This window comes from Neurospora tetraspora, assembly GCF_033439725.1.
Source record: "Neurospora tetraspora strain CBS 560.94 chromosome Unknown B0H65scaffold_1, whole genome shotgun sequence".
NCBI classification, from domain to species: Eukaryota; Fungi; Ascomycota; class Sordariomycetes; order Sordariales; family Sordariaceae; genus Neurospora; species Neurospora tetraspora.
Window position 1 is genome coordinate 5,556,232 of NW_026944383.1, and position 25,807 is coordinate 5,582,038.

Below are 25,807 nucleotides of genomic sequence, written 5' to 3' on the forward strand. Positions count from 1 at the left end.
GTTATCAGTAAAAGACTTCTTCTTTGCCCATCTCACACCGATCATGGTCCTCGGGCTGGGGGTAGCTGACCATCGGGGTAAATTTCCACATTCTGCTCCTGGCAAGGCATCACATTCGTACAATGATGGTTTTCCCGCCCTTTCAAGAAACTTCAAGAAGCCTAAGAACACTCAGGATTCGCCCCGGATGGTTCGTGTTGTATGGAAATTGGTGGCGATGTTCATGATCGGAGGTAAGGAGAAACTGATGTTGACGTGAGACAGTGGTAAATAGGCGTAAGAATTTTGATGCATAAGGAGCAAAGCCTCTGCCAGCAACACGTGTCGGTGTTGTCGCGATAAAGCTTCCCGACCGATCGGTCTGATCGATGACAGGACAGAAGTCCATTGGCGGTTCCCCTTGTGTATAGGGCAACGCGTCGGTAGATGGAAGGCCATGGAAGGATCTGAAAACAAGGCCATGGACTCCAGAGACTTCTAAAAGTGGTAGGTTGGTGCCGCGCCGAGTCTGACGAACAAATCTTTAACGTGTTGTCCGATCGACGGGGTCAATGATGATTATAATCAAGGCTGTGATTGTTCTCATGCAGGGGGGAAATGGACGTGGAGCAGGATGTTCTCCGCGGTGCCCCTGTCCCCGTCCGTAATCCGGACCACTACCAAAAAGCGGGAGGAAGCCCGAAAATGTCCAGCGAAAGCGGCTCGAATAGTGTCCTCGGGCGGCCAAAGTTTACTCGGACGTCCCCTCACACAATTTATGCCCACAAAGCGATCAAGACTCTATCTTGAAAGCAGTCAGGGCGAGCTTCGATTAGGCGCTATGGCGAAGTTCCTATTCTTGGAATTTGACGCATAAACATCGTGCCGGCTCCCGTACGTAGGTCTTTTGACATGGATGGTATAAAACTCGGCAAGGAGATCTCGAGATGGCAGCCCAATTTGCGTGCGGGGGTGGTTTGGGTATTAATCGGAGATGATCACGCAAACGAAGTAGTATGGGCTAGCGCGAGGTATTATGCCTGCCGTCACTTTTACCTACCAAGCGCACCGACTGGCCCTCCAGTGGTGACTGATGACAGACATGAAAGAGGCCAAATTATGCGTGACCGGACCAGCTTTCTGGTGGGAGTGTCGCCGAAGTTAAAGTTTAAGGTGGTACGGTCCATGAGTCGTGACCGCAAAGATCTGTAATCCGAGAACGCTTTGTTCATCTGTTCAAGGGGAGCCGACAAAGCCACCGTCATTGGCTACTCTCGGAGACCGTCCCCGGAATATCGCATCTGAGGCTTTTGGCGATCTCAGAGTGTTTGTGTTGTGTAACAGAACGTCCACCGCCAGACTGACGTTGTTCTCGTATAACTCCGGAAAAAGAGAGACATCCAACTCGGCCATTGACTAGTTTAAGTGCTTTGCGTTCAAAGACGGGGCTTGGCTAAAAGATGAGAGAAGGCTGCAATGGTGTACGGTAGTGATGAAAAAAATTGAGATGAAGCTTACCGTAAACAGTCAAGACGGTGTACAGTGTCTAGGTTCCATAGCATCTGACCGGGTATGTCGGCTCGCCAGTTACCGGTGCGATCTGCGGATTACACAGTGCCAGTGTAATTCTTTCGTTATTGGCCGGGTGTTGACCAGCTCGGTTCTGCCTTGCCTAGCGATGCTATTGCCACGGACTTCACTCCGTTGAAAGTAGTGGGAGCGTTGTAGTGGTGAGCTCTGCTCGATGTTGAACGGTTCCACGATGCCTCTTCAACTGCTTGGTATCCACGAAAATTCCAAATGAAATAAAGTGCCCATCCATGGCGCTTGCTTTACCAGTCTGCTTGCGTCCATCAGGATATGTTGTGCAAGATGATGCTGGGTCGGCAACGGTGACGACTTGGGCAAGCAGACCAGACGATCTTGGTGTTGGTGGCACGTCAACCACCCGTGGCTTCTTGGCCCATTCCATGACTTCCAAATGCCCAAGGGATACACCTGGAATTCAATCATGCCAGGTAGCGAGCATCGTGCTGTGTAGTTTTGCAAAGATGATAGATGTTCAAAATATGGCATTGGCAGGCAGGGCAGGGAGGCATGGGATGATTACCTGTCCGTTGAGTCCCCATTCCCACCAGTAGGATTGCGCTTCTAGCGAACTCTGAAACAAACCCAGAACAACCGAAGATATACATCTGTGAGCGTCGAGGAGCATAGAGGACCAGACAACATGCTATGATAAGCACCTGGATCGTGGCCTCGAGAAAGTTTGACCCCTAAAGAGACGATTTTCAACTCCTAACTTTCACACATGAGGCTCGGGCCGTGAAGCGGGGTTTCTGTAGGCCTAGAAGGCGAAGAGGGGTCGAAATCTGGTCTTGTCTCGATGTTCATTTTTTAGGGGACTCTGCCGCTGAAGAAAGGGGGAAGTCTCCGTGCCTCTCTGTCTCTGTGCCTTTTGTCGAGTCACCAAATCAACAGTCGGACAAGGATGCCAAGAAGGCCGCACAGTAGCAGGTCAGCATAGAGAAACAAGGTCCCCGCCGATCATGACATAATAATCAGGCGTGAAGACGGGACGGAAATTCCCAGCGGGGTGGGACCCTGATATATTGAACCAGTGAGGTTCAAGAGTCGGTGTCGGCAGCCACCTCATTTGACTTTTTCCCCGAGAAATTTTGAACGGGTTATGGTGTTGAGTTACACAGTACGTATCTCTGTGTCGACTCGCATTTTGGCTGTGAAATCTTTTGACGGCTGGGATTTCGATTGAGGTTTGAGCGACCCGAGAAGCGTAGCCCGCGAACAAACCGTGAGGTGTAGACCGGTGGCGTGCCTCTTCTTGTGCTTGTATTGCCTGGCTCGCATGGTTCGTTGCTTCGAAGCAAGGTAGGCTCGAGCATTCCGGTGTATCGGCTCGCGGTCTGTTGGGGGTCGGACGTGGTCGGACGTGGGAAGATAAGAAAGAGCCTGAAGCTGTCAGTCGAGCCATTGAGAGAACAAAGGACATGGACAGGCCGGCGTGGAAGAAAGGGCGCAGACTTTAATGTTTCCGAGCCTTTTGGGGTGGTTTGGGGTTCGGGTTCACGGGAAGATGGCCTGGTAGAAGTTGCCAAAGTAACCGCCTTGAGGGTACCTAGTTCAAGCGAATTATCTCCATGTTACATGTGCCTTCCCTCCTTGCAGCACTTTGCGCAGGCAACAAAGGCAGGTGGCCTGCAGAATCTGCAGGAGTACGCAAGGCACGCACGCCGACATGCCACTTTCCCCCCTCCAAACCCCTCCAAAAGGTAGCAATGCACTTTGCTGATATCTTGTTTGTTTTTTTGCTTGGGCGCAACACCGTGTCATGTCGTTTTGTATGTCGCGAAATGCACCCGTAAGACGGGGTGGACGGCTCTCCGTGAAGTAACAAAGGACGAGACAAATACCTGAAGAGGTGTTGCAGAGAACCGAAGTTGTACCTACGTACATAATAGGGGACCTTGGGGAAAACGCAGTGCAAGAGTGACAGCAACGAAAGACAAGGGACGGGCGGGTTGAAGGATTGGATCATGGTTGGACAGACGGGATGCCAAACAGTGCAGCCATTTCATCATTGCGTGACAGGAGTGCTCGAGACTGTTCAGTTATCTCAACGGGCCGCCGTTGTGATGCTGACAGTGCCGGTCAGTGAGTCTGACACTGAGAAAACCCGTCGGCTGTGGAGAAGGGACCAGCCAATCAGATGTGCGCACTGTGGCGTCACCGTTGCCGATCGGCAATCTGGGAAGCAGTGACCCAGTGGTCGTGTCAGTGGGAGGTCCCATTTTTGGCCTAACCAGAAATGAACAGTGGACGACGAGGCTTGCCGCTTGTGCCAATACGTTTCTCCATCGCTTCAAGTTTCAACTTCTCCATCATTCGTTCTTTTCTCCATCCCAATTTCCCCACCACGGGGGGCCGCTGAGGTTTTCGAGCATGCAACCCAGATGCAGCTTGTGAGACCCACTCGTCCCTCCCTCGTGGAGCCGAGATACTGTGGTACATATGTGGCTGCCGCCGTCGCTACCACCAGTGTTTGATAACCATCACCTTTGCCTCTGTACCTGACACCTGTGAGTGCCTCATCGACGCCGTTACCGTAGGGCATTGTGGACATGTCATGGGATGATGGGAAATGCCAAAACTCCATCATTACTACCTATCCGATATATTTGCATTGCCACTGCACGTGTGTCTTTGGCTGCCCCCCATCAGCTCGATATCTGCCCTGCTTGGACCTCCTGCCAGATCCAACTTGAAACTGGTGAACAATGCATTCTGGAAGGTCTCCATGGAAGGAGTGACACTCACTCACGGACCATCGTAACTCCCCTCTTCGGATAGCACCTCGGTCGCTGAACACTCCGGGCTCAGGGATTGGTGAGGCCCTGTAACAAGGTGGGGGACAAATGCTCAAAAGGGAAGGTCGGCCCAAGAGGGGAAATGAGAATCTCCGAATCTTGCAAAGTCGAAACGGAAGAGAAGGTCCTTGCGGTCCCGCCGTCCAAGCCGTCGTTGCGCCCAGGGCTCCTCCACCACGTTCCAGCAGCCTCTGCCCGCTGGCTGGCGTCGGAACGTTCCCTCGTCGGCGACCACAACCACAAAATCCAAAATGCCTGCACCCAAATCTCAGCCTCCCCACTGCTGTGGTTTCCATAATTGATTGCTGCCACTTCATCACCACTGAATCGTTCTCTTCTGTGGAAGGGTAACAGGAGATACCTTTTTTTTCTTCACTTGTCAAGTAGCGGTATACGAGTCGCCGCCTGCCATCCTGCTCTACAGTGTCTTGGAGACACCGAACTCGCTCGCTCGCGTACTCGTAAAACACGCCGCATCTTCGTCTTCCACTTCCTCGGTTCAGCGCCACGACACCGCACAGTGGGAGCACAGGCGCCCGGAAACAAAAACACAAAAAAAAAAAGGCGAGAGGGTGTACAAAAGGGAAAAAAAAAGGTATGTTGGCGTACACTACCTATTTGCGTTGTGGTGCAGCAGTGTCGCGGTGTGAGAAGGCTTGCCGCAGGCTTGCAGTTGGTTGTCGCTGCCAATCCTTTTATTTTCTTTGGTTGCCGTCAGGCTTGGCCCAGGGGAGCATCGTCAACCACAAAACTGCCTGAAGTGCAGTGGTTTTTCATCTCTCCCTCCGGCCTCCGATCGACAAGCGGCTTGCCCCAGCGAGCTGCCACAAAACAGCTTCCCCCTCGGAGCTCCTGTGACCATAGCGAACAGCAGCCCTTGGCAGCCAGTCAAAAAGCTCTCCCAAAGTTAGCAAGGCACAGCTCGCTGATCGCGGCAGAAAAACAGGTCCAAGGCCGTCTCCTGACCAGCCCCCGTCGGCCACCCAGCAAGGGGTCCACTCGCCGCCTCCATTCCTCCTTTTGCTCCGTATTTTCGCTGTCCACCGCACTCTCAGGCCCTCTGGCCTTTCAGGTCTGCATTTCGTCTCAATCTGCAAATCTGAACCTGTTCGATTCTTGTTCTGCCACCAATTCCACTGATTCCAGGGTTCATCCCATCCCAGCATCCTGCCAGCATATTTCGGACAATCGCAGAGAAGGCAAAGAAGGTCAAAAACAAGCACCACGCGAGCCTCAGTCCAGGGTCCCAGCCCAGAAACACAAGAGCCATCACATCACCGAGTAGCAACCGGTACTCGCTACCTCAAGGGTTGGTACACCACCTTCAAGTCTTCAACCTGTCATAAGGTATTATCCCGCACACCCACCAACCTACCCACCAGCTGGCAACCTCTTTGCCTGCCCATACCATATCCCACATCCCGTCTCTCATTGTGCGGACGAAGCACTACACTACACCGCACCGCACCACGACCCTTTCAGGCCCGGCGCTCACACTACGCCTTCTCTAGCTTCCTCGTGCACACCTGCCTCCGCAAAGGTCTTGGCCGAAACAAACGACTAGGGTCTTCTCATCACTACACCACTTTCCCCCGACTTTTGCCTACTGCCTACATAGTATACAAAAAAGGTAGAGAGTAGGGTACCGTTTCGATATCCTGACGTCGTCGGTTCTGCTTCGGCCCAGCCCGTCCCTCTTTAAGGCAACCCTCGACCACTTAGCCCACGGGCCCACGATCCACGCTTTAGCTTCCTCGCTGCTGCCCCGTGCAGCCTTTTGCTCCATTCCCCCCCCTTTTGGGTGCCTACGATCGCTTGTCCGCTCGGAAAAAAAAACGCTTTACCCCTTGAACACATCTGTTCTTGCGACACCATCCGCATCCACAACTGTCTATTTTGGTCTTTGTGGACACACGGGACGAGACGTTGGTGGCAAACAAAAGACACCGCCTTACCAACAGGACGGACGCAAGCGGCAATCGCTCCACAGGCGGACACTTTCATCCCATCAACACCGACACACTTATCCTGTGACCCTTTCCGGTCGCAGCTATATCACGACGGTATCAGGACCGCTGCCCGCCGTGGCCTCATAATCGATAATGATGGAGGACAACAACATGGGGAAGCTACCCGGCGTGGAGTGGTCAGATTCATCATCCGGGGCGTCCGACGATCAGCAACATGACCAGCAAGAGCAGCCAGTTATTCATGCTCCAGTCCCAAGACGACCACGATTGCCGAGCCGAAAGAGCAGTGGAACCATGATTGTACCGCGCGACTCTATTGAGGTTGGCCCGGTCGACATGGCTCTTGGGCCTGACGACGTGAGGGCCATGAGCCCAAGGAGAACGAGCCAGGATCTCGAAATGTTGAGCAAGGAGGCAAGGGAAGAGTTGCAAAGGTGAGTTCTACCTACCAATGACCGCTGCCGTTGACGGCGCTCGCACAGTTATGGATGGTAGGTATGCTAACTGTGAATGATAGGCACGCAAAGGCGCTTCAGGACTCGCTGTTGGCCCTCTTCCACCGCATCGAAGCCGTGCAAGAGGAACACAACAAGCTCGACAACAATAACAAGTTCCTACAAAAGTACATTGGTGATCTTATGAGCACCAGCAAGATCACAGCGCCCAGCAAGAAATGAAAGACGTCGACTATCGTTACCTGCGTTGGTTTAGCTGGGATGACGAATGGTGTTCGGCAGGAAGAATATGGCTTCACCAAAAATAACCGACCTAATTTAGGCTATGATGCCTTACGACATGATCCGACTCGAATTCGCCAGCGGGAGGGTTATATGGAAAAGCGACGAGCGTTTACCGACTTGGCGGTTCTCAACAACGCGGAACCTTTCGTGCCATTTTCTCGTGGTGTACCTTCACAAGGAGTTGGTTCCGTTGTGCCTGCACAAGCATTCGATTGAAGATGGCACGCGTCAGTTCTGTTCCCGACTCAGATTTTTGATCCGACGATGCAAACGGTTCAGGGCCTTGTTGACGTCTGCACGGCTTTGACCGTGGAGCATCCGGATCCCACGCATTATCCGTTGTTTTACCATTGGCGTCTACCATGGCTTTTGGGTTCTTTTCAACTTCTCTTTCTTTGTTCTTTTGCGAGTCGCCTTTGCCTCACATGGGTTAAGAGTTTGATACCATTTATACGCGACTCGCTCCGGGGTGGCATGGAAAATATTATTGGGGAATTATGCACTATACATTGGCCAAGGCAACGACTACTTGGCCGACGAGCTTGGTGACTGGACATGGACTGGGGAAGCATTACATTATGGCGTTGTCCGGAGTCTCGTCTGTCTGTTTTGGGCCAAGTTGGCTTGTTATGATTAAGAAATTCAGAAGGGGGATTGTGTAAATAGGAAACTTCCGTTTGTTGAAGACAACCGACACAATAAAATACAAGACCAATGTCCATGCAAGGTCAACTATCGCAACTCAGAAGGAAGGATTCAGCTTGTTACCTGGATGTGAGAGCCTTCGTTATGTCATGAGGCGCCGATTCCCGGGTTTCGGTAGTACGGTAATAACGCCAGAGCATGGTTTCTTCGCCATGGTAAGCTTGCGCCGCTCAGTGTTGACGTCAAGCTGAATGACTATTTTAGGAAAAGGGAAATCAAGATGAAAAGAAGCCGTCCGTCAGCATGGATAGACGGTTTGGATTATCACCGGCATTATGCCACGGCACGGACAAGATTTTTAGACTTTTTTTTTCGTGTTTTCCAGGGTCCTGGTTATTCTCCAGTTTCTCCGTCAGGCCGGACACGGACACGGACACAATTGCGCATTGCAAAAATGACCCTGATTTTCGCGGTTGCACAGTGTGCTTGCGAAGCTTTGTTCGCACCCGCGAATGAATGAGGTGTCCGTGGTGGAAGCGATTCGGTTTGCTCGAATTGGAAAGCCGAGGGTGAGAAGGGAGGACCCGCAAATCGGGCGCAACCCAATCGTGATGTGAGGAGAGGAGACTCCTCATCTGATCCCTCCTATTTCACGTGTGGATTTTAGGGGCCCAATACATCGGACGCAGGACGGTAGGGGAACCCCTTCTTTGTGTTTCTGTTTCTGTTCTCCAGCCTTCCGTTCAACGTGCAGCAGCGGCGCAATGCCGGTCGGTCGGCCGCCTCCCCCTTTTTTTGTTCTTGTTTTTGTTTTTGTTGTTTTTGTTTTGTTGGTTGAGAAGAGGGTGGGAAACTATGCGCACCTCATTGCTCTCCTGCGCACACAAGCTCCCATAAAAAGAGTTGCAGGGATGACAATGGACTTGAAGCTCTCCCCGCCTTTTTCTAGTTCGTATTCCTAGTCACTGTTAGATGGAGGGGAAGCTCGAGCAAGCAGGGGAAATTGTTTTTGTGGAAACTCGTCCCATGTAATGTCTCCGTGACGACCGTTCTTTTTGCAATCACAGAAAACACCTTGCAATGATCCACTCATTGGACAACAGTGACGTGAATGCATTCCCGCCCGAGAGCCAGCGTCTGTCTGCCTCAACCGCCCAGTCAACCGGCCAGTCAACCAGCAGAAGGGATGCTGTCGCACCGCACCGCACCGTATTTGCAAACATTGCAAACACAGTGGGAAGACAAAGAATTCAGCGGCCAACCGCCAAAACAAAACCCTGCGTGCATGCGCGCAGTGCAGTGCCGGTTGGCCGCCGCCGCCGCAAGCCCACAAGCCCGCAAGGCAAAGAAAACAGGGAAGGGATGACGTGGGAGTTTGCGGTATATAACCAGACAGACAAGGCAACTTTCACAACCTAGCAAAGTTAAGCCCGCGTGGCGCAATTGGTTAGCGCGTCAGACTTTTACGAACAAGTGAAGTGATCTGAATGTTGCGAGTTCGAGTCTCGCCGTGGGCGGCTTGATTTTTTTTTGTTTTTCCTTTTTTTGCATTTTTCTTGCTTGCGTTTGTTTCATTGTCGTAGTTGATTCCATTTCTTTTCTACAATCGCGCAGTGGTGTCGCGATTTGAGCTGTTTTCGTTTTACTGACTGGCTGGTTTTTTTTTCCTTGAATGCACTGCGGTTGTGTTCGTGGATCGCTGGATCTCGCACCGAATGAACAGTTGCAGTCAAGGTGTTTGCGATGCTGTTGTTAGTGTTGATTGATACTTCCACTTCGCACCTTCCGCGTCTCCCATCCGTGCCCCTCCCGGCCAATTCAGTTTGGTCGAAGGTCAATCCCATGGATGGAAAGTTTGCGACTATCAACCGAAGTGTCCAGGACGACAAGATAAGGTAGAGAGAGAGAGATGTTCGTCCACATGCACGCAATCACCAATGCCCAAGCACATTCGTAACTACTTACCTACCTACAAGTACTAGGCATTTCCAAATAACGACAAAAGAATTACAATCCGTCATCTGTCGGCTCGCCTCGATCAGCGACTTTTCGCCCATTTCAATCATCCAATTGCTAGGTAGAGGTACCTTACCCATACTTGCAACAGCCGAGACGAGCGATACCGCGTTGCTGGACACCGAAGTTAAGAAGGGGGATAATAGCCTTGCATATAGCAGGCATATCTCCATTCTCAGGATGTGTGCTCTATATCGACAAATGACTGTAACGCTCGAGTACGTGATTTCACGGACGGCTTGCTCCCTTGAACGTAATATGAGGCGTGAGTCACCTCCTGTCTCGTTTTCTTTCACAACATGAACTTCAGCTCTTAGAGGACCGAGGATGGGATAAGATGTTTATCTTTGAACGCTTCGATCTGGAAACGAGCAAGTCCGTGGTCTCTTCGGATCAAGAAACTCGAGTGTCTGTCTTCTGTCCCAGCTGGTTACCTCTACCTACCTCTACCAAGACAGTAAACTCTTCAAATGAGCTAACTGATTCGCTTGCAGAGATAACTACACAAAGTTCACGTTGTTCTTTTCCAAACAAGTAGCCTTGCTGGGAAATCTATCAGGTGGGAAAATGGGTAAGGTATATGACTCATGTGTGGTTGTCGCCGCTCCTTCCTTCCCACAGTTCCAGGACTGAAAGTGAGGCTCTGCGCCGCGTAGAGGCAAACGGGGGCTGGGAGCCGGCCCCCATCTCACGCACCTACCCATTTCCAAGTACCGGACTCCCACCGTCCTCGAACTTTGAGGCTCAAAGCGGGTGCTTCGTCTCGCTGCTAGGTCCCGTGGTCCAGCTATGCAGCTGATATCCATGCTACAACTCTTGCCAGTCAGTTCTTTCAAGGCTATCAGTCATACTGTAGCCTCATTTGCTTCTTGTCCTAGAGGGAAAGGTCAGGGATCTCCACCAGAGAACAGCCCTGGAGGAGGTCAGCTGTTGAACTTGAGATCAGATGGAATGGCCCAGCCGCCTATCTGCCACCTAGAACAATCCATATCCATCCGACAAGCAGGTAGCACAGCCACAATCTTGTTGAGCTCAGTGACTAGATCGAACCCCTTCTCCTTCGATCCCTGACTGCTATTGGTCTTGCCCTAACCTGAGGGCTGTAGTCCCGTGCTACACGTCATCGGATAAGTCCAGACTGCAGTTCAAACTCACGTCGACTAGGCAACAAGGCACTCATTTTTTCTTTCTCAACCGAGGGGTATCTCTGAGCTTGAACCCTAGCTTGTGCCCCGCACAAAGTTTTCCTTCTACATAAATTCTTCAGCCATCTCCTCCCTTCCTCTTTTCTTCCTCATACAACAAACTCTCAAGTTCCCCCCCTCGTCTTTCTTTCCACACCTTCACTCGCTCTCACTTCTTGTCCTCCTTCACGAGGCAAGTCGTGAACCACCAAGATGGTCACGATCAACAAGGCCCTCGCGTCACTGGCAGTGGCATCTTCACTGCTGTCGGCGTCGTCGGCGCCATCTCGCCCTCACCTGGCATCGCCTTGATCGCCACCATCATCGCCGAGTTCCTTGTCTGGGCTGGCTGTGCCTCGCTCGCTGAGCTGGGAACGTCGCTCCCAAGAAAATGTGAGTTCAGTTCGATATCATCAGTTTACACTTTCACTTCCACCTCATCGCGTCATTTCTCATCTTCACGATCTTCACCTCTTCCCACAAGCTCAAATATCGCGGCTGCTTCTACATTCATGCCAAACTCTTTTTGTGATGGGAATCTGAACCGATGCTGACAAAAACAGACCACCACCACCACCACCAACGCTTCTTCTCTCCTACCCCTCCTCACCACCTTGTTGCTTGCAGGCATTTTCTTTGCGACGACTCAAAAGCTTGGTTTTCCTTTGAACTGATTTTCTCACGATCTATTCGACGACTTATGGCCAGACCGTCTCACTAGGTCTCGATCATTCTCAGCATTTCGAGATCCTCTCCCCGCCTTGAGTCTTGGGAGTCTTACCGGGGTAGTGATACCACCACCGACGACACTATGGCTCCTCGCGCTGCCAACGTTTCTGGTTCTGCGGAGCCATGCAGTGACTGCCTACAGCTCTGGGTAAGCCTTTAGTTGCTCTGTCCTCAAGCGAAGAACATCACTAACACAGAGCGTCACCAACAGTACCTGTATCTCTAGCGCCTCGGATGATTGTGTTCCCAGCCCCGAAAGGCAAACCTCACCCTCGCACCCAAGGCTACCTATCTCTTTCACCATTCCGAATGGGACCGGTACTCCAAAGATATCACCATCGACCCAGGGCAGCCCCCGGGCAGCAAAAGCCTGTTCAACCACCGGTTCAGCAGTCAATCCAACCAAAGATTGCTCCCCGTTCCATGGCCCAGCGACCTCCCTGAGCAGCAACAAATCTCAACGTTCCTACCCCTCTCGTCATCGTCCTCTTCCTCTCCTTCTTCGCAACCTTCTTCGGCCTGACCTTGTTGGCCACGAGCAGGCACATGCACCACGCTTACAAGCTGGGCGTCCTATACGTCGTAGATTCCGTAATCCGCAAATTGTTGGATCAGGCAAAGGCCCTTGGACAACCCGTCACCCTCGGTGCCCAGGATTCACCTGCGGCGCCCGTACGTGCTGGACGACACGCGCCGTTCCAGTTCCGATCATCTCCAACCCCGAGTTGCCGCCGAACCCAACGTCCCACCGTGACCACCTCTCTGAGTTGTCAGGTTTTTCTTCAACCTGAAGACTGGGGACTCCATCAACATCACATCAACCTGAACTCAACATGGAGTCCTCAGTCTTCTTCAAGTTTCTCGCAGGTCCCTCAACATCAGACAACACCACACAGCTCCTGACCGAGTGTCATGAGAATTATATTCATTCCTGCCGGGAGATGGTCCAACATCAGCAGCCTAGTCAACCTCAAAGTTTTCAAGTTCCGATCTCACAGTCCCAGCCGGCACTGCAGGAGCTACGGGAGGCATTGCCGGAGAGAACGTCAACGACTCAACCACAACAGCAAGCACCAGACCACCATCGATCTTTGTGTGTTTTTTTGTGTTGTTTTTCCAGCATCATGGTCAATGCCGACGGAGAGTTCGTCATTGCCGAGCCTGACAAGGCATCGTGGGAACAGTTTCAGGCCAAGGCCAAGTCAAACTCCCGGCAGTGATGGTGGAAATTGCTGAGTCCCATTCCTCTCATGGCTTGGAGCCAGAAGTGGACGACTCCTGCGTCGGCAGCTCAAAAGGCTACTCCTGAAGGAGACAAGGAGATCCAGGAGCGTGGGCTGGAGTGCCCCATCGACCACAAGTTGTTCATAGACCCAATGAAGACACCACTCCAGCTCACGCTACTGGCAAAAAAAAAAAAAAAAAAAAGACAAAAAAAAAACACAAAAACAACAAAAAAAAAAAAATTTAAAAGAAAAAGAAAGGAAAAGAAAAGAACAAAAAAAAAGTACTTGACCGACGACGAACAAGAAGCAGGAGGCCATGATCACTGCCCTATACTAGCATTTCCTACCTGGTGTTTCTACCCAAACCGACGCACACGAAGACAGCGAAGTTGAGGGGGCCCAACAGCGACTGGCGAGCTACATGAAGCGCTTGGAGGAAGAACAAAAGAAGATCAACGACATGATGCTCGAGATGAATCCGAACATGGCGGACGTTAAGATTGCTCAGTCTGTCGTGGCCATGCTTCAAAAGCAGATCATCACAAGCGCCTTTTGCTTCTTCGTTTCCAACCGCTGATCGCCTCTGTGGCTTCTGGCTCCCAGCCATGAGAGGAATGAGACTTAGCGATTTCCACCATCAGCACGGGAGTGCCGCATCTCGTCATCGATGAATCCCCGGTGCAGCTCAAGAAGGGACCACCAACCAAACGATTTGTGACCATCGTGGCGAAAGCGGGCAAAGACCCTCTATTCCCTGGTCTTGAACGTGGCTGGACACCCGCTGAGTCTCTCAGTAACCATGCTGAAGCATACCAAACTGCCAAAGAGGGGTGCTGGATCGCCAGAGAGCAGATATCAGGCTGGATATTGAGATGAAGCGAGCCAAAACAGAGTTGCCGGCTGACTGGTGGAAGAAGCTGTCCAAGGGCCTGTCTCCGTCCTGGCAAGGCTACAGCCGCCTCTGAGAGTAAAGTTGGAAAAGGAGGAGAAGATCGACTTGCCATACTGTCTCCCTGTGAATGTTGTCACCGGCGCCAAGCACGAAAATGGGAGGGTCGTGGGATGGATCACGAAAGATGGGAATTATGATGATGTATATAGAGTACCTGTAGTGATAACGGAAGAGGGGAAACGGAAACCAGGGCAGCCTAGAAATACTGGAAGGGAGTGCCGGTGAATGGGAAGCCAAGTGAAGGGAATTCAGGGCACGGACTTCCAACAATAACAGAATTGATCCGTACCTCATATCCGTATCGTTCATGTCCATGATGAATACCGCCGTATGCCGTGATTTGCGCCCAAGACCCGTTTCGCACACCGGAAAACGTGATCGGGGTAAGTGAGATGCGTTGACTGGAAGTGAAAACATCAGACAAGTTTCCTTTGAGTTCGTGGGAGGAACTTGAGACATACTATGCCAACCAGACATCTTTCTCATTCCAAATACCTTTATCCATGCCCTATTCATCTCTTCAAAGGTGTTTTATCCCAGACTAACCATCGCCCCAGATTTCCAAGACCGCATCAGCGCATCACCACTTCGGCATGCGGCACGGGAGCACTCCACTCCACCATCGTGATAAACCCAACATCTCAGCTCCTCTTCCAACAAAGCGGGTTTAGCTCAGTTGGGAGAGCGTCAGACTGAAGTCCACTTCACTCATAAATCTGAAGGTCGTGTGTTCGATCCACACAAACCGCAATATCTTCTCTTTTTGCCGTTTTCGTGATCGTGGTGGTGGAGTTGTGGCCAAGATGGGGGGCTCAGGGAAGCAGGGGTGATCCTGCCTTTTTGACTTGGGCACTGTGGGCATGACTCGCGTGTAAGTCGTGAACTGGGGCTTGCTTCTCTTGCCCGAACAAGGGAACAAGAAAATGAATCAATTAGATGAACGGCAAACTGCGAGGTACATGAAGAGCCTGTTGATAGGTCCCGCGGAAAGCCACCTTTTCACCGGTTGAGGGCAATACAAGACACGTGACTTTTACCCGGTCGAACCGGGCTTCGAAGAAATTCGGTTCCAACGTATGGCCTCTTGGCGGGTAAAAAGCGATGTAAGCCGCAGCGACGTTGCTGAAGAGCCTGCCTGAAGAGGAAGAGGATGCGAAGTACCTTGATGGTCACGAGAGTACTGTCATTAGTTGGTTGTTCTTTGGCACAGCACGGGGGTCACAGATCAGGATCTGCTTCCTACCTCAATGGTCATCAGCCTTATAGAGATGAAAAAAGATGGAAGAGTGTCCCACGATCGATCGTAATGGGTCCTGGAAAGATGGTGAAGCATGGAAGATATACGAGCGTCCACTTACTAACACCGTCAGCCGGGAACCGTTGCCAAGCTTCCATCCACCGCCGTTGCGGTACACCGGACAGCCCGCGTGGCTCTTTCCTTGCGAAAACGCACCCAAACAGGAAGTAGAAGGCGCCTGTGACCTGCACATGGCACTCAAGTGACCGGTCATTCTATGACAAAGAATTACCAGGAGCCAGGTAGCGGCTGAAGCGTAGGGCTGACTAGGTGAATCCCGTGGAGGTGTGGGCGGTGTGTAGGTGGTGACGAATTGACACGGACAACTCGAAGTCAGGTATCCATCCCTCCAGGAACGTAGGACTTACACCTCCTCGTTGTAACAAACCCTGAACTTGGTTCCAACCCTCACGTCTACCAGAAATGTTCTCACGCTCAGTAATACCGAGAAGGCGTAGTGTCATCTGGGTAGGACTGTGTGCTACCGAGACCGAGGCGCTGGTTCTTCATTGTCGGTAACAGCCGAGAGCCGCTTCAATTTATGAATGGGGGACTGGAACCTGGAACGGTTCCAGGTGCACGTCTTCGCCGGCAACAGCGCGTAAAGGCGGTAAACTCGGAGATCCAAGCGTCTACCTGGCACTATTCGAAGGCCCTCACCAGCGAAGATCTCAGGTTCAATCGTCCAGAACGGAGGGGCCTACATCTCCCATTCACCGAGAGACAGGTAAGTGAAGAAACCAGACGGCAATTCTAAGGCAACAACCATCGTGATGTCTCCCAAACGGGCATTATCCTGTCACCGACTTCCATGCCTCCCACGCCTGGTCGGTGAGAACTGAGAAGATTCCCCACCATCTCATCCATCACTTTTCTGGATGGCAGCCTCAAGCCCCCAAATGCGAGCCTCGCAACTCCATGAAGAAGTTAATATGCCCAGAAAAAGAACATCAGAAAACGGCCCTCTGCTTGCCACCCCTTTGTGTGATGAGTGATGTGTCGACACTCGACGGTTATGCCCTCAAACCGCAACCGCATCTCAATACGCCACCGTCGGTGAGTACAGAGGCTCCTCGTACCTCTAGCTGGTATATAAAGCCCAACCCTCCTCACCCTTCAACCTCAAATCTCAACAGCCTCAGCACCAACACAACAGCTTCACTCAACAACCACAAAGTAGCAATCGCCAAAATGGTCCAAATCACCTCCCTCCTCCTCGCCACCGCCGCCTTCCTCAGTGCCGGCGTCTCCGCCCAAGTCCCCCACCACCCCTCCCCTCCCACCAACGCCTGCAACACCGGCGAATTCTACTGCGGTGGTGAGCTCTTGGCCGGTAAGTTAAACCTCCCCTCATTTCCTCATGCCCCCCCTTCCCCACAAATCCAGTTCGGACCCAAGCTAAAAGTTACCTACCTATCTCAATGCAAAACAGGCCAATACTACGACTACTGGAAGCTCCGCATCGACAACGCCCTGCGGGCCGTCGGCCAAGTTCCCGACGGCACGCACGAGAGCGACTCGCTCTTCTATTGCGCGAACGGAACCGCCGGCAGTGCGGTTCTCCAGTTCGACGAGTGGTGCAAGGCCAACGGCCGCCAGAACTGGGGCTGCCAGCCGCCTCAACGCGACCACTGCAAGACGAATGTCGGGGGTGTTCTTGTTGAGAAGAATTCTTGCTGCGATGTTAACTAGATGCTGGTCTAGTGGCAGTTGAGTTTACCCACTCGCTAGCTCGTTATCACCCATATGACGACGGGAGTGATGAGCGATATTGCGAAGGGGTGAAGACTGAAGAGGTTCCTACCGACTGGATGCATGGACCATAGGGTTATTGGGATGTTGGGAGACTCAGAAGGTTGAACGTCGCAAGACAACTTTTCCTTTTTTTTGTTATTTGCCTGGCCAAGCTTAACGTTCTTTTTTCCTTTGGAAGTAATAGGCAGGGGATGTAACGAGCCGTCCACTCCTTGATTAGCACAGCATAGGTATAATACGAACAGGTTGCAACCACACTCTTGGAAGGAAGCAGAAGCTCCTACCCAAGCAAGATCTTACTGATTGTAAAACGAAGAAAAGGGAACATGATAAAGGAACTACCAAAAACTAAAAAAATAAGAAAACGCCAAAAAGATGCGATCCCCACTTGAGCGAAGTGGAGATCAAACTGATGTTGACAAGAGTGGGATTCGAACCCACGCCCTTTCGGACCACGGATTTCTCGGATGAGGATTAAGGGTTAACCTTAACGTGGCGCCTTAGACCGCTCGGCCATCTTGCCTTTTAATTGAAAATTCGTCAATTCCTTCCCATTTTGAGATCAATCTCCTCCATCGTCCATGCAATCAACAAGCTCACTCCTCGATGCGGCCTTCCCCTTCACCCTCACCCTTACCACCCGTATAGACCTGTTTGATGAACCTCTCGGCATCCTAGATGATGTGCACACTCTGATCCACGCTAGGTGAGTTCGGCTCTCCTTGCACTTTCTGCCATCCTACCAACAACTCCCTCAAGTGGCTTCCCGCTTGGAGGATCTCGGGCCCGATGAGGCTCTTGAGGGGAGGAATCCTACAGGCGGCTAGGAGAACGAGCATTGCGCCTGCCATTCTGTTTTACGTCGTGTTAGTGCTAGCTCTAAGTCGGATGGTGCGAGAATAGGAGGCAGGAGGAGGGGAAAATGAATGAGAGGGACGCACGAAAGTGAACAAATCCATGTATCAACCAACACTGTCTGGGAGAATCCCCTTAGGTTCAATATGTGAAGCAAACAAGCATCCAGACAAGCCTTGCAGTTGGCTAGGACTTCGTGGTCTGCTAGCTTTATGTTCATGGATGACGGGGCAGTGATGCTGTTCATGCCGACGGCCGTGCTGCTTGCTGGAACGGAGGCCAGGGGACCTTGGGCGCCACTGAATCCGCCTGTTGTTGCACTTGGGCTGGTTCCAGGGCTGGAGCCGGCATTGGAACTGCTTCATCCACATAAGATATCTGTGGTAGGGGAGTTGGTAACTCTCCTCTGGGGCCAGGTTGATGATAGTAAAGGAGTTGCAACTTACGGCCGGTATATCACACTCCGGCAAGTGAGATACCTTTGCCTCAGGAACCCCCCATGCTCCGTCTTTACTCCGGTGATCTTGTGCTCTGCCTTGGGTTGTGGCCACTCAACCTCGAAAGCGAAAGCCTCTGGCAGCACACTCCTCTACTCATCCAACTGATGATCTAGCTCCTTCACAATGCCAGGGAACCGCTTATCGTCCAAGCTCGCGCCTGTTTCCCTGGAATACAGTAGCTGATGCACTCGATTTAGCAGCCTTCTCATCGATATACAAGCCAAAACGTACAAGGAGCTCTGCTCCTCCTCTTGGGCGGTCGAGTGCGTGCTATACCCTGCACCTGGTAGCGGAACTGAGGATTCGATGCGAGCAATACCTGATAGCGGCAAGTTGGAGAGCTCAGCTAGGTAGTCTGATTCGAGGATGTAGCAGGACCAAAAGATGCGGCGGATACGTTCTTGATCTTCGGAAGTGGAATCGCGGGGAGAGTATGAAAGGAGGGGCCCTGCTAGGGGGGCACTAGTCCTTTTGCTGGGGGGGCACTAATACCTCTGGGGGTTAGGGTTCTGTGTAGTCAGAATCTGGGTCGTAATTTCGTGATACACTCCATAGTGTTAATCCCTTTAACGGGACAAATTTGACATTTTAGCGCGCCCCGCAAGATACCTGGAGGACTTGGTGACGTGGCTTGTCAGCTAAGCACTCCGCCTACATTACTAGTAAGCGCTACCAAGGCTGGGGTTTCCGAGGTCTTTGCAAGCTGAAGAGGTATCCTACAGGAAAATGGGAACCACCGATTGGCTCAAACTTGCAGGATGCTAAAATGTCAAATTTGTCCCGTTAAAGGGATAATCGTAAAAATGCGGGTCGCACCCGCTAGCCGCCCAGACCCAGTAGCACATACCAGATATATACATTTAGCGATTTTGAATTTCTACCCTTTCAAAACGGCCTCCGAGTCTATTACCAAACATTAATGAAATCAATTACCAATAAGATCAATCGCATCACTACCGCACAGTCAACAACATAGCACATTATCTATAAATACTATTATGAGATGGATCACGAATGAGGGGAATGATGATGTATTGAGTAAGGGATCCAGCTATCTACTGGAGGGGATCGCCAGCTATATAGAGCTGGCGATACAAAGGGAAGAAAGGTCTACAAAGGAGGGGATTCTAGGAAGTGCCAAAACCGCTATTAAAGAGGGTGTAAGATAAAGGCCCTATAGCGCAAAGGATTAGCGGTCTATATAGCAAACGCCTAGAATCTTCTTACACACCCCTACAAACCTAAAATAAGAGATTTATATATATATAAACAAATTCAAGTATCCTCCTTCTTTTTAGTATTTTAAAGCCAGGAAATATCCCTTCTTATAAAGCCCAACATCTTTACAAATTTTCCATATTTATCCGCCTTAAGGCCTTTCGTTAAGCCATCGGCTACTATATTAATACTAGGAATGTGAATAACCTTACACCTTTTTTATTCTATCTGTTCTATAACCTATCTTAACTGTATATCAATATAACGGTTTCTTCTAAAGGTTCTAAAAACCGTAATTTTCGCGTTAGCACTATCTATAAAAAGGATACGCTACAATTGTACCAAACCGAACTCCTCTAATATTTATACTATCTAATTACCAAATCTAACCACTAGGACGAAATTTATAAATTCTACTTCTATTATATGTAATATTATACACGTTTATTTCTTTAATTTCTAAAATACCAGCCCAATCGTAACAAATATAATATAGCTAACTATACTATACTTTATCTCGATACTATTAATATAAGAGGTACCTACGTATATTCTAAAATTGAAATCTAATTATATCGGTAATTCTAATTACTGTAGTAACGACACTCCTCCCAATAATAGACCCAAATCTAAATAATCTACTAGATATTTAAAGAGGTAACGTATTATATAATCGTACCTATCTATTAATTTAATATTACCTTTATATAATTTATTAATTATAAATATAATATTTAATCTACTACTTATCGAAGTATAATTAAATCAATTAATTTTTTTAATATAAAATTTCTAAATTTCTAGTATTTCAATAGTTAGGGCACTCCTATAAATTATCAGGTCGCTAGGGACCTATTAAGCGTTAGACTCGTACAATATAACGCCATAGTATAGCGTTGGAACGGTTCGGAGCCGTCGTGGACTTAGCTATTATAAAATAGAGTTTATAACGATATAAATAGCCGGTCGAATTCGCCTCCAAAATTATCGAAATTAACTATTAATATATCTTTATTCCTCTACTTACTTTAATGTCTCTTATATTTACGCTATCCATAGGCACTTGAACCTACTTTCTTCTATAATTCTAATACGTTAATAACTCTTTTTATAGGAATTAAGCCGTTACCGATAGGATATAAATACGTAGCGGATGTTACGAACTTAAGCGAGTACACGGGCCGACCAAGCCATCGGGACACAACAGTCATGCCAAGACAGGGCAGTGTAACCCCAAACGGGGATTGGACCAGAGGGCGCACGTCAACCAAGGGCGCTCACCAGTGGGCAAGTGCTCACGGTGAGCAGGTGCTCACAAGTGAGCAGGCGCTCACGGTGAGCAAGAACTCAAAGTAAGCAGGAACTCGGGATGAGCCAGCGAGTACCAGAGAATAGGATACACCACGACAGACATGTGGGATATAAAGGGACGACTGGAGAACTCAGATTGTCAGATAGTTCGACAGTAGTCAATAGACCATCGTCACCAGAGACACGTATAACGATACTTGTTGTGAACCCTTTGGCTTCACCGAACTGCACTTGATAGTCTTTACTTTCAGCTATCCCACTTAGGCAGATCAAGACTGCCGTTCGTCACATTAAATTAGTATTTAATATAAAGTAATTAAATTAATTTCTGCTATATAGAAATCGTAATTGTACTTAATTTATAAATAGGGTAATAAGGTATTTAAGTAACTAATTTAAATATAATATAAGTAAATTAACCTTTTTTTATATAAAAATAATAATTATAATTAATAGACTTATAGAGTAATAAAATAATTATATAATAAGATATTTAATACTAATATAAAATAAGTAAATTAATTTATTACTTATTACAGTAATAATTGTAGTTAATATATAAATATAATAATAAAATAATTCAAGTATAAAGTAATTAATTTTATTATAAGGTAAATAAGTTAATTTTCTTTATATTGAAATAGTAAATAGAATAGAAGAACAATTAATATTTAGAATAAAAAATATAGTATTAATATAAAAAACATAGAATTATATAAAGGATAGATGAAATAAATGTAAATTATTTTTAAATAATTAATTCTAAATAAAATATGTTGTTATAAGGTACTTTAATTAATTAACTTATAATACTTTTGAAGATTATTTATAGTTTATATAAAAATATAATTAATTATAATAGTAAGTTATAATGATACTACGTATAATAAAGGTTATAAAATTAATTTTATAATAATTAAGTAATTAATTTAAATATAAAATAAATAAATATTATAGGGCGAAGTATTATTAGAAGTATAGTAAAATATACGTTATTATACAAAGTAGAAAAAAGGGAAAGATATATAGAATATTAATTATATAAGGGAAAGTTTACATAAATTAGTCTTTATATACGTATGTTATTATAGAATAAAGCGATGTTAAACGTTAGGGGTAAACTAAAACTTATATAATTATATAAGGAAAAAAAAAGTTATAGAATATATATGTAATTTATAAGGGATAATCTTAGTAATAAACCTATAATATATATATATATATATATAATTCATTTATTTACTACCTCGGTATTAAAGTTGTAAAATATTAATTATGATAATATAATTAATTAGAAAGTGTATATTAATCCGGCAACTATTACCGTAATAATATTATAACTAGATAGTAATTATAAGTTAGTTTTATAATATATATATAATTATATATAATTATTATATATATAACTAATACATATAGATCTTTAAACTATAATATTAATTTTAAATATAATATATGGTAAATAATATTATATAACGACATTATAAATTAACCTTATAATAATAAGTTAATTTTCTTTATATAAAGGTAGTAAATACAATTAATATAGAAATAAGGTAATAAGATTACAAAATATTAAAAGAATAAAATAATAAGCTAATAAAAAATAAGTTTAAATATTAAGTAATTAAATTAATTTCCATAATTCAAAGGTTGTAATTACCGTTAATATATAAATAAAATATTAAAGTAGAAAAGTAATTAGTTAAAATATTGAATTAATAAAATAATCAATTTGAAATTAAAAAACAAGGTTAATATATATTTTATAATTATTATAAAGAAGATAATACTTCTTAAGTAAAGTTGAGTAAAATATTTAATTTAAATGACAACTAAACGAAATCATTGATTCAAAGTTAAAAAGCATGATTTATATATGTAATATAATCTTTTTATGGAAGATAATATAATTAATATTAATATAAAATAAGTAAAATAATTTTTATAGAAATAATACCCGTAATGAAAATTATTTAATAATATATATTAAATAAACCTTTAATTAACTTATAAAATTTAATTAATTAAATTGGTGATTTTACTAATTATTCCTCCACCTATATATATATATATATATGTATATCCTTTTAAAAGGATAATTAGCTTGCTTTACTTTATAAATACTTCTTTTTCCGGTTTTCTCTTTATAGAACCTTATTAAATGTTTTATTTAAAATATATATTAATTAATTTATACGTTTTACAATAATTATATTCGAAATTGTAAAATAAGATTAATATATATAAAACAACCTTTTTAAAAAAAGGTATAGTAATTAATTATAATTGAAAGTAAGTGAAGTATTAAATTTAAAATTAATAATTAATATTAATATATATATAAGCTAATTTTTAAATGAAGCAAAGTGATTAGTTTAAATGAAAAGTAATAATTAATATAAATATAAAGTTCTAAATAAAACTGTTACGGCTAAAAAATAAAATAGATAGAATAATCCATTTAAAAAAAGTAAACGGTTTTATTTTAAATATAAATTAAATTAAGTAAAAGATTTCAATAAATCCAAAACTACTAGTAACTTATTATATATATTATAATATTATTTCTAATACTGTTTAATATTCGTATAATAGAAATATACAACTCTAATTAGATAATCATACTTTATTAATTTATATTTAATTTTAATTTAATTTGAATTATTAAAAATAATAAATAAATCTGAATAACAAACTAAACTAAACTATATATATAATTTGAGTATTCTCATAAATATTCGATAACTTTAATAAATCTAATATAATACTGTATATAAATTGGAAACTCATATCAAAGTAATTGTTCAACGTCTCATTTAATAGAAAATAAATAATAGAATTAAATACTTATTTAAAAAGATATTTTAACTATATTATATAGAAACGTTAATTATATAATATAGCGGCTATATTCTATATACTAATATTAATACATTAAAAGGTTGCACGCATCTTAGAATTATATAGAATTTTTAGTATAAATACGTAATTTTCATACTTATTAAAGACTGGAAATAAAACTTGTAGCTTAAGAAGGAGGACAAAATAAAAATTATATTTACGTTATATAACTACTTATAAACCTATATATAGGTTTTGGTTATGTTTGGACTATTAGTTCTTGTGTAATTAAATACTATAGAAAATCCCTATAGAAAATGCCCGATTTTTGCTGTCCGTTGGGGTTTTGTAATGTCCGGTGGTTTTGTGACCAACTCTGCCTAGCAGAGTTGGGGAACAGACAGGAACTGCTCCACTCTCCCCAACGGGTAGGAAGGAGGCAGCACGTACGGCTGGGCGGCTGGCGGGCACGACCCGCCTTGCGTGGCTATCAACACCATTGGCGGTATTACCAAAAATACACTCTGATATTTACACATAGATAGCCCTAACCCCTAGGGGTATAAGTGCCCCCGGAGCAAAAGGACTAGTGCCCCCCTAGCAGGGCCCGAAAGGAGGAGGAGACACTTGGAAGCTGCGGCGGAGATGTACTCCCAAGCCTGGAGGGGACGGCGAAGGAAGGCGAAGTAAAGGCTGAAGTTTGAGGGATCAGTGTCAGTCGGAAAGAGAGCTGGAGAAGGTGAAGGGTGGTTAAGGCGTGCTGAAGACAAAGAAACTCACGCAACGAAGAAAAAACATTGTGTGGCGATGGAGTTGACATCCATGTGGGCAACGTAGAGCTTCTTGAGCGCACTCTCGAAGTACATATCCCCTGTTGCACGATAGATTGCTCTGCGTCTCTGTTCACTCTCAGGGAGGGCCTTCCATCAAGCCCGCCGTCACCTTGCTTGCACAACCCAGTGCCATAGTGAGTAAAGCAAGGCAGACGCGGAGCCCATCGTCATCGTCAAAGTTTCCGTTCGTGATCATCGTCCGAGCGTCCTGCAGCTGATCGCGTGACGTTGTAGGATACCAGAAGTTGACGGCATGCTCGAAGGCGCCCAAAATGCTGTCGACTTCTTCTTCTGTCATATACGGATGGATGTATGCTGTCTTCGTTCTGATGCGAGGACGAGACTGCTCAAGGTGAAAGATGGAAGTGTAGTCATTGCGAAGACTGGGAAAGACATCGAAATGGGGCCATTGCAGAATTGACTCCGTTGTAGAAGTGCGCCGTGACTCTAGAACCGCATTCTCCAGGTTGTTGACGTTGTCTAGTTCGTCCGGATGTGGGCAGAGGGTAAGGCGAGGCGTAATTCGCAGGTCAGTTAAGGAGCCGCCGGAGAAGCTCCCTCTCCCAACTGATGAGCCGACCGCGGGTGACAGTACAGGATGAGAAGAACTGCGGTTAACCAAGTGTGGCGATGCTGCCTATATAAGTGTCAGCCCCCGAGGTGCGACGAGTGAGGTGGGCAGCTGACAATGTTTGCATTCAACTCGTGAAGATACTTTTCAAGACGCAACACTCCTTCTAGAATGAGATCGCTCTTTCCCCTCCTGTGGTGTATATGCCAGCTAGTGGTCCGTTCAGTTGAGGAATGACAGGCGTGATGGTATCGCTCACGAGTTGGCTTCTGATCCATAAGTGCAGTCGTTTTCAGTTGCGAAACAAGCCGCACATGGCGTATTACCGTCACATCTGTCATCAAGACAGTAAGCGGCCTGGATTCCAGGTTCAAGAAACCTCCATCCACAACGGCATAGCAACTTTGCATATGCACATGCAGGTAGCCAAGGGAACGATAAGGCGATCAACGAACCTTATTTTTCTGGACCGGCACAGGTCACACTTGGATAGTAAGTTGCATAAGCGGATGATCACTTTAACCTGGGCAACATGAAGCCAAGATTCTAGGAAAGAACAAAACTCACTGCGTGGGACGTTCTGAGCCGCTTCCTGGATGGCCCGCTACTGGTGTCGTTCTCCATGGCCATCTTGGATCATCATTACTTCCATGCAGGATCGACACTATTAGCTGGATCCGAAGCGGACCGATGGAAAAGGGCTGCTATTTAGGACCTGGCGTTGAGAGGTGGAGAGGGAAGAAAGGGACGCGACGGTCCGGGGCATTCCAGCCATAACCCCCTGGCCCTAATATTGC

The 25,807-nt window shown here is 46.6% G+C and overlaps 8 protein-coding genes and 3 non-coding genes across 11 annotated transcripts; 5 read left to right on the forward strand and 6 right to left on the reverse strand.

The window, feature by feature from the left end:
* Window positions 1–2,309: 2,309 nt before the first annotated feature.
* Window positions 2,310–3,261, reverse strand: B0H65DRAFT_50381 (uncharacterized protein). Its single transcript, XM_062827882.1, has one exon. The coding sequence runs from the start codon at window positions 2,987–2,989 to the stop codon at window positions 2,498–2,500; it is 492 nt and encodes a 163-aa protein (XP_062686895.1). The 5' UTR covers window positions 2,990–3,261; the 3' UTR covers window positions 2,310–2,497.
* B0H65DRAFT_452274 (uncharacterized protein) lies at window positions 3,101–3,619 on the reverse strand (the record flags this gene model as incomplete). Its single annotated transcript, XM_062826094.1, has 1 exon — window positions 3,101–3,619. A coding segment is annotated over exon 1 (415 nt), but the record flags the coding sequence as incomplete, so codon positions are not given.
* A 2,689-nt stretch (window positions 3,620–6,308) lies between these two features.
* Window positions 6,309–7,233, forward strand: B0H65DRAFT_50485 (uncharacterized protein). The gene is made up of 2 exons (XM_062827950.1): window positions 6,309–6,768; window positions 6,852–7,233. Exons 1-2 carry the CDS (start codon window positions 6,467–6,469, stop codon window positions 7,009–7,011), a joined length of 462 nt encoding a protein of 153 aa, XP_062686897.1. The 5' UTR covers window positions 6,309–6,466; the 3' UTR covers window positions 7,012–7,233.
* Window positions 7,234–9,147: 1,914 nt separating this feature from the next.
* B0H65DRAFT_t18 lies at window positions 9,148–9,236 on the forward strand. The gene has a single exon. It is a non-coding gene; the product is annotated as a tRNA-Lys (tRNA).
* A 2,494-nt stretch (window positions 9,237–11,730) lies between these two features.
* B0H65DRAFT_544766 (uncharacterized protein) lies at window positions 11,731–13,451 on the forward strand (the record flags this gene model as incomplete). The annotated part of the gene is made up of 4 exons (XM_062829322.1): window positions 11,731–11,796; window positions 11,899–12,040; window positions 12,097–12,320; window positions 13,212–13,451. 4 exons carry the CDS (start codon window positions 11,731–11,733, stop codon window positions 13,449–13,451), a joined length of 672 nt encoding a protein of 223 aa, XP_062686898.1.
* Window positions 13,452–14,487: 1,036 nt separating this feature from the next.
* B0H65DRAFT_t19 lies at window positions 14,488–14,576 on the forward strand. Its single transcript has one exon. It is a non-coding gene; the product is annotated as a tRNA-Phe (tRNA).
* A 1,738-nt stretch (window positions 14,577–16,314) lies between these two features.
* B0H65DRAFT_438758 (uncharacterized protein) lies at window positions 16,315–16,815 on the forward strand (the record flags this gene model as incomplete). Its single annotated transcript, XM_062825385.1, has 2 exons — window positions 16,315–16,456; window positions 16,556–16,815. The coding sequence occupies 2 exons, from the start codon at window positions 16,315–16,317 to the stop codon at window positions 16,813–16,815; spliced, it is 402 nt and encodes a 133-aa protein (XP_062686899.1).
* A 479-nt stretch (window positions 16,816–17,294) lies between these two features.
* B0H65DRAFT_t55 lies at window positions 17,295–17,401 on the reverse strand. The gene has a single exon. It is a non-coding gene; the product is annotated as a tRNA-Leu (tRNA).
* A 73-nt stretch (window positions 17,402–17,474) lies between these two features.
* On the reverse strand, window positions 17,475–17,729 carry B0H65DRAFT_544768 (uncharacterized protein; the record flags this gene model as incomplete). Its single annotated transcript, XM_062829323.1, has 2 exons — window positions 17,475–17,552; window positions 17,622–17,729. The coding sequence occupies 2 exons, from the start codon at window positions 17,727–17,729 to the stop codon at window positions 17,475–17,477; spliced, it is 186 nt and encodes a 61-aa protein (XP_062686900.1).
* Window positions 17,730–18,322: 593 nt separating this feature from the next.
* B0H65DRAFT_544769 (uncharacterized protein) lies at window positions 18,323–18,786 on the reverse strand (the record flags this gene model as incomplete). Its single annotated transcript, XM_062829324.1, has 3 exons — window positions 18,323–18,398; window positions 18,465–18,684; window positions 18,780–18,786. 3 exons carry the CDS (start codon window positions 18,784–18,786, stop codon window positions 18,323–18,325), a joined length of 303 nt encoding a protein of 100 aa, XP_062686901.1.
* Window positions 18,787–24,289: 5,503 nt separating this feature from the next.
* Window positions 24,290–25,799, reverse strand: B0H65DRAFT_50592 (uncharacterized protein). Its single transcript, XM_062828029.1, has 6 exons — window positions 25,578–25,799; window positions 25,466–25,494; window positions 25,270–25,344; window positions 25,127–25,220; window positions 24,387–25,076; window positions 24,290–24,299 (listed from the first exon to the last, which is right to left on the reverse strand). Exons 1-5 carry the CDS (start codon window positions 25,638–25,640, stop codon window positions 24,516–24,518), a joined length of 822 nt encoding a protein of 273 aa, XP_062686902.1. The 5' UTR covers window positions 25,641–25,799; the 3' UTR covers window positions 24,290–24,299; window positions 24,387–24,515.
* Between the last annotated feature and the right edge of the window lie 8 nt (window positions 25,800–25,807).

Excerpts from the sequence above, each read along its gene's own strand:
- B0H65DRAFT_50592 (XM_062828029.1), bottom strand. The coding sequence starts at position 25,640 with ATGGCCATGGAGAACGACACCAGTAGCGGGCCATCCAGGAAGCGGCTC. Across the intron at positions 25,495-25,577 it reads GGCTCAGAACGTCCCACGCA|TGTGACCTGTGCCGGTCCAG; the intron begins GTGAGTTTTGTT and ends TTACTATCCAAG. Across the intron at positions 25,221-25,269 it reads TATGGATCAGAAGCCAACTC|CTGGCATATACACCACAGGA; the intron begins GTGAGCGATACC and ends ACGGACCACTAG.
- B0H65DRAFT_50381 (XM_062827882.1), bottom strand. The coding sequence starts at position 2,989 with ATGTCCTTTGTTCTCTCAATGGCTCGACTGACAGCTTCAGGCTCTTTC.
- B0H65DRAFT_50485 (XM_062827950.1), top strand. The coding sequence starts at position 6,467 with ATGATGGAGGACAACAACATGGGGAAGCTACCCGGCGTGGAGTGGTCA. Across the intron at positions 6,769-6,851 it reads GCAAGGGAAGAGTTGCAAAG|GCACGCAAAGGCGCTTCAGG; the intron begins GTGAGTTCTACC and ends TGTGAATGATAG.